The sequence below is a fragment of the Stigmatopora nigra genome, chromosome 10, assembly GCF_051989575.1.
Source record: "Stigmatopora nigra isolate UIUO_SnigA chromosome 10, RoL_Snig_1.1, whole genome shotgun sequence".
NCBI lineage: Eukaryota > Metazoa > Chordata > Actinopteri > Syngnathiformes > Syngnathidae > Stigmatopora > Stigmatopora nigra.
Genome location: NC_135517.1, coordinates 7,167,713 through 7,184,400, shown reverse-complemented (window position 1 = coordinate 7,184,400; position 16,688 = coordinate 7,167,713). Strand labels below are relative to the sequence as shown.

General features: G+C 41.2%; 1 protein-coding gene across 5 annotated transcripts in view; it reads right to left on the bottom strand.

Annotated features, from left to right (window-relative positions):
• foxp4 (forkhead box P4) overlaps nt 1-16,688 on the bottom strand; it is a 123,169-nt gene that overhangs the window by 13,680 nt on the left and 92,801 nt on the right. For 2 of the 5 annotated variants that reach the window (XM_077726171.1, XM_077726173.1), the window contains 7 exons: nt 14,140-14,262; nt 11,380-11,547; nt 7,162-7,309; nt 4,890-5,091; nt 3,943-4,041; nt 2,787-2,885; nt 110-197 (listed from right to left, as the gene is read on the bottom strand). In XM_077726171.1, coding sequence (XP_077582297.1) covers nt 110-197; nt 2,787-2,885; nt 3,943-4,041; nt 4,890-5,091; nt 7,162-7,309; nt 11,380-11,547; nt 14,140-14,262 — 927 coding nt within the window. The remainder of the gene's footprint in view (nt 1-109; nt 198-2,786; nt 2,886-3,942; nt 4,042-4,889; nt 5,092-7,161; nt 7,310-11,379; nt 11,548-14,139; nt 14,263-16,688) is intronic. The other 3 variants (XM_077726172.1, XM_077726174.1, XM_077726175.1) reach the window with 3 other exon arrangements.

Sequence of the window (16,688 nt, the reverse complement as noted above, 5' to 3'; positions counted from 1 at the left end):
GCGTTAACGCCATTGACAAGCTTGAAAAGAGTCCGTAGCGTGCCTTTGTTTCGGAAGTGGTGACAATTAAGTGCGTGTGTTGGTGTATGAGCGCGTGCGAGGAGCCCACCTGTATCTCCAGTTGCTGAACCACCTGCATTTGGACTCGGCACTGGGCAGTGCTGCGGTCATCGAGGGCGTGCTCGTTGTTTAAGTGCCTAAAGAAGATTGTACAATGATAGAATTAAGTCATTTCTGGAAAGGAAGCAAAGGCCAGTCTTCATTGCTGAGGACTGGGAAGCGATCACACTTTACTTGACCGCAAGTTACAAACTGCCTCAGAAATGTTCTCGTAGTTTATTTTGTCTGGTGAAGTACGGGACAGCTGTGTTTTGTGTATATGTGTATACTTCACTGGTGCTAAGCGAGCCATGTTCCAAGACACCCACCTGGATATGAGCTCATGTGTTATCGCCAAAAGCTTATCTTCAGACGCGCTTCTTGCTAAACTTCACTCCACTTCATATGAATGCGTGTTCTTTTGTGACTGAACGGTGGTGCTGCTGCTTGTTTCCTCTACTGGGGAGGACCTGGGACCTACTGATCTTTCCCAGTGTACCCCTCCCTGTCCCTGTTCCTCCATCCCTTTCTCTCTCTGTCATCACCAAGGTTATTCACAGGTTGCTGCAGCCCCACCAACTGTGTTTGTGACAAGGCATGCCCGTGAATTGTGTGTGCCAGCACTCTGGAGGGACTTTTTATGATAACATGTAGTGTTAATCCAAAGAAAGCACTATTCTCACTGTTTACGGGCAAATGAAAGTTGCACTAGATAGTGTGTGTGTGTGTGTGTGTGTGTGTGTGTTGTGGTCCGACTTGGAGCTCGGAAAGTTAGGCAATATCAGACTGAGACTTGAAATGAAACAAAAACAATGATGTCATGGCATGGCTAATCCATGGCTCAACACGAGTGCACGATAATAATAACAAAAACATGATCTCACTTCTCTCCCCTTTTTACTCTCCTCACTCTTCTGTCCACTTTCCCCCTCCTAAACCTCTCTAAATGCCAATGATTCACTCTAGTTCCAAACAACAAAAAAACTCCCTTCTTTCTGTAAATGGGACATAAACAGTAGCAGGTTTTCTTTTTGGATGTGGCCCACAATAAGCCCCTGTTTACTCCTCCTCTGAGTACTGGCAGACAAGACTTTAACCCACATCATACCCAAGCCCATCAACCACGGCCCCAATGTTATACCAGAGGACTTTGACGAGGGGGAATAAAGGCTGAAATAGTGGAGCATTTTCCTTCTCTGCTCTTGCCGCTACCCTCATGGGGCGATGACAAAGGCTGGCTGGAAGGGGGGAGCATTGTCGGACTTAGGGGCATTATCTGTCACCGCCTCTTTTTTTTCCCCCTCATCTTCAACTCTCCCTCTCTCTCGCACTTTCACTCTGCCCCCTCCTTCTTCTTCCATCTGCCTGGGGCTACGTGAAATGAGACACCAAACAACAGCTTTCCTCTCCAAACTTTCCCAGCCTGCCTGCAAGCTTTGATCTGCCTGTCCGATGCCATCACAATCACCCAGCAGACTTTCATGATAGGGCCTATTTCATCACCTTGGCTAATTAATACTCCTCCCGCCTATTCAAATAGCTTAATAGTTCCATAAAACCATAATGATGGTGAGTTTGTTTTGCAGGCTTTATTAGAACCCTGTGAAGCTGTCGTTAGCAGTCAGAGTGAAACGGGAAGTCCGCCGTGTGTGCAAGTGTGGCCGAGCAGGAAGTAACAGTGTGTCAAGGCCAGACTCGGCATCCTCAATTGACTTCACGCTGGCTAATAACAACCAACAAAGACGTGCACAGGAAGGACTGGAAAACTGCACTGACAAAGAATTAAATGTTGGCTAAGGCGAAAACTGTAGAAATGGCTTGAACTAATTTTATGAATATTGAGAGATAGCTATTGTGCCTTAAAAAGTTAGTCTCGAATTGATACTATTATGAGCCCACTGATGCACTGTTTTTTGTTTATTCTAATTATTTGAACTGCTACTGCATTCTTAAAAAAATGTTTGTATGATTATCAATTCAATTTAGTATTTATTCATAAAATGAATATTAAGTTAATTACATTTTAATTCAATTAATAGTGTGGCCTATGTTAAAGATTTTAAATGTAAAACATAAGAGGATCATAGACAATTATCCCTTAGTTTCTTACAATTTTCTAGTGGAAAACTTTCCACACCGCTATTCCAACAATTTTTATATTTTTTTATTTTTCCCTTTATAAATTGTTATACATGTTATTCACTACCAGCTACATATTTTAACTGATTGACTGGTTCAAGGTGTAAATGCATGCACGTGAATTGATGTGTAAGATTTGCATTGGAAGTGATGCAATCAATTGTAACAGCTGACTTTGAGATGTGCTCAAATACATCAGTGGTGTGTGGGACTGACATTCTACATTACACTAGGGTTTTACTTCATCTTCCTACAAGTGATCTCAATCAGATAACATGTCATGTTTCTTTTAATACATGGGTGGAATTGGGGCTCTGAGCCTTTAAAATGACAGGCGATGGCTTACAATTCAAGATGGAATTGAAGACAGTTTTCATGTGGTCTTAAATAAAGTTTGTGGTTAATGAGAAAAGACTGTCAAGTTTTAGGATAACAACCCAGAACACTTGGAACGAGACAACAGTGCCATAAGTTTAAATCCACACCAATGGGTACAAACTACAGCAAGAGTAAAAATCAATATATAAATACAAAATTCAAACACTTACTTGATGAACTGTCCCATGTCCTCACACAGTGCTTCACAGCCAGGCCACTTACACTCTCCGTGGCCATAGAGGGGATGTGAGCCGGCATGTTCCTCGTGACTGTGAAGGGAGAGATCGCTTAGGGCTTGCAGCACAATACACCATCAATAAAAGACAGAATAGAGAGCGGCAAAGTGTCAATCGACCACACAATCACGCACATGAATAACTGTTTGCAGCAGTAGCAACAACACGGCCATCTGAGTGTGGTTAGCTCATGCCGATCTCTAAGCCAAGTGCAATGAAAGGATGATAGAACGGAGTGGGGTCAGTTACAGAAGCCAGGCAAATAAGGGGCTCGCTCCAACAACCTCAGAAGCATATTTCCAAGCCCATGACCTGCCTTTTTGTCCTTGGCGCTCATGTGGAGCACGTGTGTGTGTTCATTTTGCTGTCGGCTCTTGTGTTTCTGATCTTGACCCAGCACCAACTCTCTCCAAGACCGATTAGCAGCGCCCACCATCATACAACAGTTATTATGGTGAGCGTGTACTTGGTGTGTGTGTTTGCATGTGTTTGTAAATGGGCCACCTTGGCTTCTATTCAAACAAACATGATATACTATATGAGTAGAAAGTGTGTGTATTTGGGTGTGTGGCAGGTCCAGTAGCAGATGTGAATCTAAACTTCTTCTGGCAACTACTGTCTCTATGCACACGTCCACAATTGTGTATGTGTGTGGAGACTGGAATGAGTATCCGACCAAATCATAAGCCCTTCTAACAAAAAACAGTTGTATTGCAGATGGAAACACATTTCACTCCCTCTGTTTTTTTTGTTTTTCTTTTCAACCTCTTCCTGATCCAGTGCGCATGCTGGGGTTGGGGCACATGCGTGTGTACGTTCGTGCATGCGCCTGTGTGTGTTGGCTGTGGTTGAGTCAAATCAGAAGCAGCCCAGACAGCAGCCATGACAAACTGCTGGCAACCACATTTTCCTCCACATCAGCCATGCATTAGCTTAGCAAGCTCACTCACTGATGCAGACGACGTCCGCATCTACTGTTAGGATACAATGATAGCATTTGCTGAACCTACTCATCTTGGCCAGTCTTGGCCCATCATCCCAAGTAGGAGTAGGCCACATGTGTGTGTGTGTGTGTGTGCATGTCACTCACTGGCTGGTGGGGGGTTGGCTGCCTTTGGAGTATGGGGGAGCATGGTCATCGCCACTGTCTGCCTTGGTGAAGGAGGATATCCACTCAAACAGTCTGGCTCTTAGAAATGGAGACAAGCCCATGAGCAGCAAGTATAGCCATGGGATCAAATCATGTATATACAGTATGTAGGGTGTTTGTAGTGTTAATACTTATCAGAGTACCAACAGAATAAATTATATTAATCTTAAAATTTAAACCATAACAACACTGGCCTGCCTCCCATTCAGATTTTCCTATACATCATATTATCATGTGCTTGGCAGCACGGTGGCAGTACATACATAAGTCAAGCCACACTCACTATCAAATGACTTTACACATTGGTGATGTGTGGTGTGTTGCGTGCCATTGTCGCATGTGTTGCAAGAGAAGAAAAGCAAAAAAGTGAAAAGGAAGGCAGGAAATTGAAATTTAGATGGTGTGCGAATGAGAAAGACGACAGGTCACACAGTGGAAGGACACTAGTAACGCTGACCAGCCATGACATGAGGTACACCCGCCCAAACTAATTTGGAATATTTTCACTCGAAGTGCAACCGCAATAATCATGATGTTGTGAAATGAATACCTCTTTGAGAATGTCACTCAAAACCAAGATTCATTACATCTGCCAACACAAATCACATCGTATAAACAGTACCCTGAAATACCATGTACTAATTTATAAACCAATATAACTTATATACTTGGTCGTTATCTTGAAATGTAAGAACGCTAAAATTTAAATAAATAAATACTTTTTTTTTTAAATACACATCTGGAAAGCATACGTCTTTACACATGCCCATGCTATCTTTTAGTGGGATTTAAAAAAAAATATATATATATGTAAACACCTGTTGAATATGTAAAGGGTGTACCCAATGATATGGCTGGTAAATGTTATGAGTAAACTCTTTCTGTACCTGTCTCTCTTTGGGGTGTGGCTCTGTCCATTGGGCAGGCTGTGCAGTGGCATGTGCATGCTGGCCGCTTTGGGGTAGGCTGAGGTAGAATTAGAGCTGTTGGTACTCAAGTCCAGACCCTCGGCTTGTTTCAAGGCTTCGTCGGTGCTGGGCACCCCCGAAACCTCTTTCCACAGTTGCTGGAGGTCTGATGGACACATTGCTGTGGAGCAGAGACACAGTCAGTCCAGCAGAAGCTGAAGGCAAGACAATTGCAATGAAGGTGTTTAATGCAAAGTATATTCTTATCATACCTGAACTGAGGAAAAAAAACCTTAATGTAATATTGATGAGTAGGAACCAGAAAGAGCCCTCTCTAATTTCTGTTAATTAAAATGACAATGCAACTGCTAGGGCCTCTGGGATTTATTGCAAGAGGACAATAGCACCAGCTGAGACGGACCAAAAGCTAATTTATACATGCATTCCAAACACTAATGGCAATTCCTTCGACCAGGCAGCAGCGCGGCGGCTGTCACCGGCACTATTTGTCTGAAGCGGCTAAGGGTACACTTTAAGCACAGCTTTGTTATTTCTGCTCCAATTTCAAAGGAACGGAGATGCCTAAAATGCCACAGTCCACTCCAATGTATCTCAGTGCACCACATACTTTTTTATTTTTTTTTTGCCGGCACGCAGCTGTACGTGTCCGCACATACACACCCAGCGACCTTGCAGCAATACAAATATTATGTCTGCTTTGACTGCATTCTCCAGTTGTCCCGCCAAAACAAAGGGTCTCACTGTTGAAAAATGAGACGTCTAGTTGGAAAAGGTTCTATGTGGACACTTATTAAGCAAGAAACCTGATCAAGCTATGGATACACACTCCGACAAAAAAATGTAGGGTGTTTTCACTTGTTTAACTTATTGGACTGGCTCAAAACTTTAAAGAACCACTTCGTTAGAGAAAATACTCATAGTAACAACTAAGCGAGTTAATACATGGAGTCCTAACGACACCTGTGGAAATTAAACATTAAATTGTATACACAGTGATGATTTCAATCATCTACTGTTGCTTTGCAAATCTTTTTTTTTTCCTCTTTGGGGTATTTCCTGAAAAACGATTTGATTATTTTCAATTTAAAATAGAGATGAGATCATTGTCTTCCCCCAGAAGCAACCCATAATTGGAATTTAGAGGCATACATTTTCATAAATATTTCCACAATGTATGTGAGTCACACTTAAAACATTTATTCAACTCAATTCATTATAATTTCTATAGCGCTTTAAGAACAACCAGAGATGCAACAAAGTCCATCAATTATCGAAGGGTCAACATTTTGACCCCATATGCCCACTGTTAAAATGTCCTTGGGCAAGACATCAAAACCTAAATTGTTGCTAATGGGCACGGTAGTACCTGCCACAATGTGTTCAGTGTATTTGTTGTACATTTACACTGATGAGCCATCTGAGCAGCTTTTCTATCTTATTACAGCTCTCAGAAGTTCCCTCTCGTCACCCCCTCCTGCTACTTACCAGCCGGACACAACTGGCTATTGACGCAGCCTACCAGTGTGTTCATTTGTGTGTAGTTGTGTGTGAGCGTTTAATTATGTGCATTTGTGTGCATGGTGTTTGCGTGTGTTTGTGTGTATGGCATGGCTGGTTCGGGGAATGCTCTGCTTCACGCCTGGCCGCGCCATCACAATGGGCTGGCTCTTTCACACTGCAGGGAAATTCCACTTGGATACAGAAGGAGCGCAAAAAAAGAGCGAGACACCAAAGTCCGGTGTCGGAAAAATTAGCCTCTCTAGTGCAAATTGTCTCTCTTTTAAAACAAATGGTGTCTGTCAAATGGTCAAACCCAGACAAGAACATCAAGTTCTTTTCTTCTACTAAACATTTACCTTATAATTTTTGCATGCACGTTTAAAAGTTGGAAAAAAAACCTTTAAAAGTGAGATATTTGGACTGCAAAGGTTTATGTTTTCAATTTGTAATATACACACACCGCCAGTGTGGGCTGAGCTATCAACTTTTATAAAAGAAAGCCTGGAGACAAATTGTAGGGACTGCGGTTGAGTATAAAAATAGAATACTAATGATGTTCTTGAGTATGTCTATTATCCCAATGAGTACCTTTGGTGAACCCACCAATACAGCTTCCTTTATATTTTACAACCTGATTAACTTAGACTTTACTTGTGGCACTTGAGGTCTATGTGAGTGTGTATGTAGTCCTTAGCTTGTGTTATGATGAATATACACCAAGATTGCCTACCAGGGTGCATACCTTGCTGCAGGGACTGTATGGCAGCAGTAGGCTGCAGTGGAACTAGGCCTTGTCTCTGGAGGTTGAGGATGTGCTGCTGTTGAAGTTGCTGCATCTGAATCAGCTGCTGTTGGAAAGCGAGCTGCTTGCTGCCGAGCTGATTCACACCAAGGGAAGGAGGGACAAGCAAAGGAAAAAGGTTAATCGATAGCAAGCCTTCTTGTAAATCCGATTAACTATTGCCTTTTGGACTCAATTTAAGGATTACTGTTTTAATCCAAGAGAGACATAGCTCTTATTTTGAATTTCCAAAACCCTTTTGATATATACATGGAGATTGTACATTTCAAATCAGCAGGAAATAAAATACTTGCATTTTTGCAATCTCCGCTTTTTATGCACTGAAGTAGGATGTCATTTCCAGTAGGAATACAGTTTAATTTGGTACAGATAGGTCAAGATCAGTGCATTGAGTCCCACCCTATGCTGGTCCTAACCGTAAATTGAAAAAAAAAAAAATGTGCGGGTTGCGTCAGGAAAGAATTCCGGTGTAAAAATTGTCCAAAAAATAATGAGTGATTCACTCTGGGGGCCTTTGATGGGCCAAGCTGAAAGTTACAAGAACAACTTCTATTTGTTGGAAAGAGAACCAAGGCAGGCCTTTATAAACCACTCTGCACACAAACCACATTTTGGTCGGCTCTAACATAAAAAGCACACTAATTTTCTACATTTAAATTTAGAGACAGAAGTCTTACTTGCAATATGTGGTTTGTTTTCCACTTTCTATTACTTTATTCACACCCAATAAATCAAAGAATCGAGTCACATATTTAAACCATAAAAGCAAATTAAAACATACTACTGTCATCAAAAGACTTTAACGATGAAGAGAAGACGGACTGAGAGAATGGTTGTGTGTCTGTGTGTTGCGGTTGTAAATGTCCTTTTCCCTGCTCTCCCAGGCCTAAATACTTTGCGACCGTACTGTGAGGTCCCTGTAGGCCAACATTAGAGAGATGAGCTTTATCCCCCCAGTTAACTTGTGGGAAGAAAAATAAATAATTAAATATGACTGCCGGACCTGCTTATTGTATTTCCCTGTGTGTGTGTGCTAGTGTGTGTGTGTGTGTGTGTGTGTGTGTGTGTGTGTGTGTGTGTGTGTGAGTGACAGAGTGAGTTGGCAGCATAAAGCCCTTTGAACAGAGACCAACTAACAGGAAGGGCAGCTAGGTCACATCCTTTCAAACTGCAGCCAGGGGAGCGAATGTGTGATGGCAGTGGCCTGTATGTGAAGGCCTACACCAGGTAAGTGAAGGGACAGCAGTCATGCAAATTATTCTGGCAAAGAATGTGTAGTAGTACACATTTTTGCACCAGAAAGCACAAAATAAAAATGAGAAAAGTCAGAATTTACTCTGAGATCACTTTTGCCAGATATACACAGACGTGATATAGCAAAAAAAGTCATATTGGTCTGCTATGTAATTCATGAATTTATTTTATTTTTGCTTTTATGGTAAGAATAAGCAAAGTTAACCATGATTATAAAATCATTTGTTTTCCTTGTAAACCATCCACCCTACATGTATTGAAAAGGAGTGATAAGGTATGATGATATTGTACACACGTGTTTTAAATAAGTTAGACGTTAGCTCATAGTCAGTTAGTATACTTGATTTTATTCATATTTTTGGGAGAAAAAGACTTCTCTTGCCTGTCCAGCCCTATTGCTCCTCTTTTTTTGCTTGTGTCTGTCCATTCCATTTGCTCCTAAGCCCCCCTATGTCCCCCTGAGATACATCCTTCCTTAAAGTGTGCATTGCGTGCGTGTATTTGTGTGTGTGCGTGTCTGTGTTCTGTTTACATTAGCTGTGGCTGAGTGGCCAAAGCTAGCGCTGTAACAGGCTGTCAATGTGATTTATGAGCACATCACACACTGTCTGAGCCTGCCACTCACACAGATGCACACACATACACACCCACGAAATGGACAGTCACCGACAGACACACTCTTGCGATGCTCAGAGTCACTTCATTAAGCTGACTCCTGACCAGTCCCAAATGTGCGCGCGTGCACAGAAACACTGACACTTTCATCGTCTTGCAATGCACCACTTCCACGCAGAAGAAGGGAAGAAGAAAATGGGGGAAAAAAGGTCAAGAAGTCACCGCCACTTGAGCACAAAACTCTCTGCAGTGATTAAAGGTTTCAACCCTCCCTCATCACATCACTTGTCTCCCTCCCACTGTCTTCTTGTTACTTTTAAACATTCCTCTTTCGGCCATGATCTGCAAATCATTGCTGTTATCTCACAGTGATTGCGCCGTAGAAATAAACCTAACAAGCTATGGAAATACATTTCATATCTGTATTATTATAAACCTCTGTTATTATTTTCAACAACTTCCACGATGCACTGTAAATTCAGTGCGGGTCTGCAGGGAGTCATATTCCCTCGAGTGTATGTGTTTGTGCACTGACCCACCACACATCAAGCGTCTATGTGTAACTGTACGACTAGTGATTGCGCTTGTCTAGTTGTTACAGGACAACAACATAAAAAACTGAAACTGGGACAGTGAATAGGAGGATGGGGCAGAGGGGGGGGGGGGCAATTCAGACTTCTGAAACATGGCAGGCCACCACAACTGGTTTGCTTTGGTCACGCTTGACGTAGTTGGCTGCTGCTGCGATGGTGAGGGAGGTGAGGTGTGCTGGTTCTCCTCTGGGAGACGACTTGGAATGTAGGACGTGTCTCTCTGTGGTTTGTCAGAAAGTTCATTTGTGCCTCATTGCTGCTAGTCTCTTGAATTAGAAAGATCAAGGGCAGCATAGTGGACGAGTGCTCCACACACTGTCTCATAGGCCTGAGAATTGTGGTTCAAATCTGGGTTCTGTCTCATGGTGGTCAATTGTTGTCTTGATGTTTGCATGTATTTTTTTCTCTTTACTTTTTATTTCCAAACTCTACAAATTCAATTCTCTAAACGGTCAAGACGATAGACGCTAGTTAGGCAATGTACGAAATATGAACGTGAACTCACTACACTAGAATTTTAATGATCGGGATTACATTACATCATAACTCTTACACATTTTAATATCCAGGGCAAACATTGACCTAAGTTAATAATTCATTGCTCTTAATAGTAAAACCCGACAACAGTAACATTTGTTTTGTACAGTGGAAAAGTGGAGAACCACTTGAAAGTTGTCATGAAAAATGTCATAAAAGAAGTCAACCACAGCTAGAAACAATAAAACCCTAACTTCAATGAAAGAAGACGAGACAGGGGGAGGATTACGATTTGGTTGGTGAATATTTTCCGATACAAATTGTTATTATTATTTTCAAATTATAGCCTACTTAGCCAACCAGCATACCTCCCGGCCAGGACAAGCATGAATGTACCATTTTATTATTTAAGAATAAGCTACATTTTCGGTACTGTGACGCATGACATTTCTTCTCTTTGGCATTTTATTGGTTTGTGGTACAAAATAAAAAGATAAAAGAAAAGGAGAAAAAAAAGCACATTATCCAAAATTTTAAGATAAAAAAAATTAGTTTAAACTTTTTTTGCATGAATTTATAATATATATTTTTTAAATACTTTTGCGTTTTTTTTTAAATACTTTTGCGTTTTTTTTAAAATACTTTTGTGTTTTATTTAGAAATGTTATGTCTATCAGGAGGTTACAACAAACTCATCCCAAGGAGAGGATTTTTTTCTTTTTCTTCTGATTGGGCATGATCATTTTGCTGCTGTGGTTAAACAACTGCCTTTCGACATGAGCCAGAGAGAAAGCAAGGGACTCCTTCTGTGCTAGGCGAGGTTAATTGACAATTAAAACAGAGGAAGACCCCTCCTACACAGAGATTTCACCTCAGGCCCACAGTTGAAGGCATGTAAATGAGGGTTTTGGCAAGGTAGCAAATGACTTGGCACAGCACTCCCACACTCTTTTGACATGACAGGCTTGCAGAGAGTGTGCACTCGCTAATGCTCATGAACTGACCATACAGCACAAAGGAAGATGAAGAAGAAAGAGCAAGAAGATGGCCACGTTAGGTATTGCTCGTTCAATACATAGGACGTGATGTTTTTTGGGTTTTTTTGTCATATGCATCCTCTCATGTCAACCACTTTTTATGCATTTAAGGGTACTTTTATATATTTCAAAGTGTACTTGAACTAAATGAGTGTGCACTTGATATTCACCTCTTTTGCTGCTTGCTTTCCGGCCTGTTGTTGCTGCTGCTGCTGTTGCTGCTGCTGTTGCTGCTGCTGCTGCTGTTGTTGTTGTTGTTGTTGTTGTTGCTGCTGCTGCTGCTGAGTCAGAAGCTGCAAATGCAACTGCTCCTGCTGTTTTTTGTAGTACTCCTGTAGCTGCAGGAAGGTGAGGAGACATACCCAGATTAAAACTCTCCATCAAATCCAAAGAGAGCAAGAATTATTTATATGTTGAGGCTTTTGCAATTATTATGTGAGTGTGATCTATTGGCAAACATCGAAATATGACCTAAAGTATCATATGAAATCATTTTGACTTGTTGTAAGGCAAATACTATGTAAGGAAAAATTATAATAATGCATTCTCTGCTTTTGACCGAAAATGTACCTGCACCCAATCCACTAGGAGAGGTGGTTAATTATTTGTCAAGATTAAACTTTATAAATGGGATATGTACTTTTACGAGTTTACCAAACAATAATCACATTTAAGGTCTGAATTGACTTTTTAAAACATTAAGAATAATCCGTTTACATGGGTGCTCATATGTGGTGATATTTGTATGGATGCTCAGTCTCGGCCCTTTTTCGTTACCAGCTAACATGTCAATGCCTAAAACTGTCCGGTAAGAACTTGTTGCGCATGAGCTTCACTTGGAATTTGCTGGCTGTCATACCAGCAAACAAGTAAGTGAGTCTTTGAGCAAGTGGCTCTGGTTTTATGCGGATATTCCCATTATGAAAGGGTGCATGACTGACATAAACATAAGTCATGACACCACAGTGGGGCAGGTGGAGCCAGGGGACCACGGTATACATAAACCCATGCATACACTGAATAAGGGAGAATGAACTCTCCCCCCCAAAAAAAAACGGTGTTAGAAAAGCCAGTCTGTTTATCATGCAGGCCGTTGAAAAGATCCAGATGACAGTGAGTGGGAATTGAGCCCACACTAGCGGCACAAATGTCAGCTCTGTGAACCACTACACCACCACAGGCCCCTCCGCTGGGATCATTCTTTAATTTAAATAGCACACAACGCAAACACCCAGGCATTGTCTCCCCTGACTGACCACAGCCTGTCTGTGCGTTTGTGTTAGTAATCATTCATTTAGGCAGGCCGCTCCATTAAGATTACAATCTCGTACATAAGGGGAGCAACTCGGCAGGGAAACTCTGACCACAGTGTGTGCAGAAGTGTGCACATGTGCAGGGGAGGTTATCCTCTTGAGATCAACTCCTATGTGTGCGCGCGCCTCTGCAGTTTGTCTTTGTTTCATGGTGCATCAAATGTTCAAAGAGGCTTCTCGGAAGAGAATGACTTCACAGAGCAGCAGTTGCCGCAGTCTCTCATCCATTTGACCCACGAGTGGGCCGACTAGACACCAGTGAACATCCTAACTGAGCAGTCTAATGCCCCTGCTCGCTTTGTGCAATACACCATTACATTTCCAGCTTCAATCTTATCCAAGCCAATAGCTTGAATTTTGCATAATTTCATGTGCATTTCAACAATGACATACCTTCTTATCTTTAATTTGCTTTCAGGGAAGACGCAGTCCTTTCTCTTTTTGCTTGCTTTGGTTCCCATCTGTCTTTCCTCTCTTTTATTGTTCCTTAGGCAGGGTTAATATCTCTTTTCTGCCTCACTAGTCCTGATCCCCTCCTCGTCATACATGCAAATGCATATGCAAGCGTGCGCATGCACACACTCGGCTCTGGAGTGGCGAGTTGAGGGAATAATTAAGTGATAATTAAGGTCTTTTAATGATTTGATTCAGTGGCTCTATGCATTGAGAGTATAGAAGTGAGGCACTCATCTCTTCAGCCTATTACCGTGACCTTGACTTAGCGCCGAAGCCAGCAAGGCAGTTGTAGCATACATTGAGTAAAGGTTAGACGAAACTTAACGGTTAACTTAGCCACGCATAATCACAAATATTATTTAGTAGTGCACCATAAACCTTTCCTTCACTTTTATACATTTCTGAATTGCCGTGGGGTTATGAAATTTAATGCTCTGCTGAGTGATGTGCTGGTTGATTGTATCATTCTATGCGTGTCAGTTCGTAGAAAAGTGCTGGCTTGCAGATATACAGTCAGAGCGTGTCCATACTGTGGTTAATTAACAGGGAGAAGGATGTTAAACTCAATGGTTTTAATGGTGGAACTTCTCTGTCGTAAAGGAGGTGAGACGGTTCGTAGCCATCCTTATGTTCACAAAGCTTGTTATTTGTAGGTATCCATTAGGATAGTTGTTGTAGCTATATTTCCAATTAATCTACTGGAAATGATGCAGATACAAAGGAAACAACTGTGAAATTCCTATATGACCAAGGGTTTAGGCAAAGGGTCACAACCGCATAAATATTTGACAGATATTTTACAGGCAAACAGTGATTGTTTGTTGGCTGTTGGCATGGTTATACTGAATACCCGAAGCCTTCAAAAAGAGACTGAGTGGTGAGTACACGTCTGTGCTTTTAGTTAAAAATAACAGTCACGCACAGTAGCTATAATCCTAAGGAACTTTGGAAAAACAACTGTGCATGAGTCAGAATGCTTTCCTTTGTTTACCTTCAACGGTCTCACAGCATTGAATGAGATAAAGGCACACCTAGTTCATGTCATCGCACAATGAAACATCAGACACATCAAAACATGTTAGTGAAGGAGTGATTCTGACCAAAAACTACAACAACACCACAGGTGTGTGCGTATTTGTTTGCTGGGTTCATATGTTTCACCTGTTGAAGCATGAGAGCCTGCTGTTGCTGAAGCAGGGCTTGAAGCTGCGGGGGAGACAGGATCTGTTGCATCTGCTGTGGAGTGATCATCTGGGGGCTCATCATAGCCATTGATACAGGGACCTGGACAAAGGACAGAAAACATTTGAATCTTAATTTGCAAATGTAGAAAACTGTCAAAGCTTTGGATAGTCATTGCATGATGCGCAGTCTCTAAATAGCTGTTAATCTGCCCACTCTACAAGTTGTATATCCATAGAATATATACAAAGTTAGCACTGAGAATTATGACTCTTTTAACAGGCAACATCATTTAGGGTGGGCAAACTACTCCAGACAGGGCTGCAGTAGGTGTGGGTTTTCGTTCCAACCTATAATAGGAAACATTTCCACCAATCTGGATCTTAGAAGTGCAATCAGTGGATTGCAGACAGGTGCTTCTTGTTTCAGCAGAAACCTTATTGGTTAAAATGTTTGTGTTGGATCGGTTGAAAGAAAAACTTGCACCAACAGCAGCTCTCGAGGACTGGTTTGCCCACCGCTGATTTAGACCATTAGTTGCCATTTGGACGATTTCCGTGTTCTGTTCCAAAGTACGTATAAACAGTTCCACAGTAAATTTTAATCCCTTCGCAGTCAACTGCTTTGGGAGTGGCCACTTGTTGTTAGGCGGTGTTCACCGTGAGTGCCCCATACGCCAAAGAAATTAACGGCCTATGCTGGTTAGAGACTAGGAAAGGAGACAAGTTTATTTATACACCACAATCAGACAGGTGAATCGCCACTCTGTATTAAATCTGCAATACATTCTTTAAAAAATGTTTAGAGAGGAATGTTTAGTTTAACATCACAGAAAGACTAATAAAGACATCACACATTATTTGTTGGGTCTCCCCCTTCACTGCACTGGCATTGTTGAAAATAATTCAGGCAATTTATGTGACAGCAGTAGATACAATCGCCATTTAAAAAAATAATAAATAAATCTTATCTCCTTCCATAAACACATGATTATGGTTGTCTGTGATTTACTTTCGACTTATTCAAACTTGGCTAAGGAAAGACATGCAACAACAACTTGGCTGTCACCAGAAGATGTCTATCTCATCAGAGCAAACGGCAGGCAAAGACATTGCGGAGGGGAAAAAAGCTCTATGCGCACGCTGCACAGGGATTGGCAGATTGGAGAATCTAATCTGATTACAAACAACACATCTGAAAGCAAATTAATCACACGATTCAGGCACTGAAACATCAGGGCTGAGTATAGACGCTGAGTTAATGTGTGTACACCCCCAATTTACATATTTAGTGAACACAAACATGTTTGAGAAAACAATGAAGCAAAATAAAGACAAATCAGATGACAGATATTTAGTCTGAGAGGCACTGAGCGTGTAGAGTGGGTATTGTCTCTACTAACAGACTGAAAGATGATTCGCGTTTACTTCACTGCCTTCACGTCAATAAACTATACAGCCTTCGCCACACAAATAATCATTCCTGTTAAACTGTGATGGTACTTTGATAGAGAAATACAAGCATGAGTTATCACCTCACAAACGGGCCATTTATCTTGATTCACTCAGCGTAGAATTATTTGTCACCATCGCAGTCAAACTGTCACCAATCATCACCTAATAAAATGATGTATAATTTACAAGGAGCAACGTCCACGAAAGAGATTGTTATGTTCCATTTGAATTACTGCACAATTGACGGAAATATCATCTTGACTCATGACATACATATTGATATTAGATTGCCATTTTTAATAGAAAAAGCAACACCAAACTATTTTGATAGCTGATTAAATGATTGCTTGATTATTGGCCTCAAAATGCTTTAACTGGGCTTCTTTGTATAAAATATATATGATCAAATACATTATAAGGTAACTTTAAAAAAATCTATTTATTTATTAAATCAAAGCAAAATTAATTATTCAATTTCATTTGTTTAAAAAAGTTAATTTATTTGGGACAGTTTTAAAAATGAAATAAAAAGGGAGAAACAAAATATTCTACTCTCTGGTCGATCATAATCCAACTTTCCTCAGTTTTTACTTTCAATGCACATTACAAAGTAAAGCCCGGTACTTTAACAGTAGCCAAAAAAAATAGGATAAATAATTAGAAATTTATTGACTATCAAAGTAATCATTTGTTGTAACTCTAACTGTCAAAATTCCTGTTGCATAATTTCACCAATATTGTCCTGGATATGTGACATTAGGTGGAAGCATGGTTTTGCAGAGGGATGGGAAACGTAGGGGCATGCTGAACTGATGGAGAAGATAACTAAGGTGTGTTGGAAAATAAATGATATAGCTCAGGGAAAGGGGAGGGGCTGTGGCAGCTGGTAAAAGAAACGGTAAAAGAAGAGACGCAGCGGGGGCAGTCAGCAAAGCAGCAGTGATGTTGGCCGCCACTTGGCATCGTGCCAGTGTGCCTTGTCATTCTAGGCTACGAAATAAAATGTTGCAATAAGTTCCTCTTCTGCATCCCCTTCTTCCATGTCAACAACTCCTATTTTGTATTTTACACCAA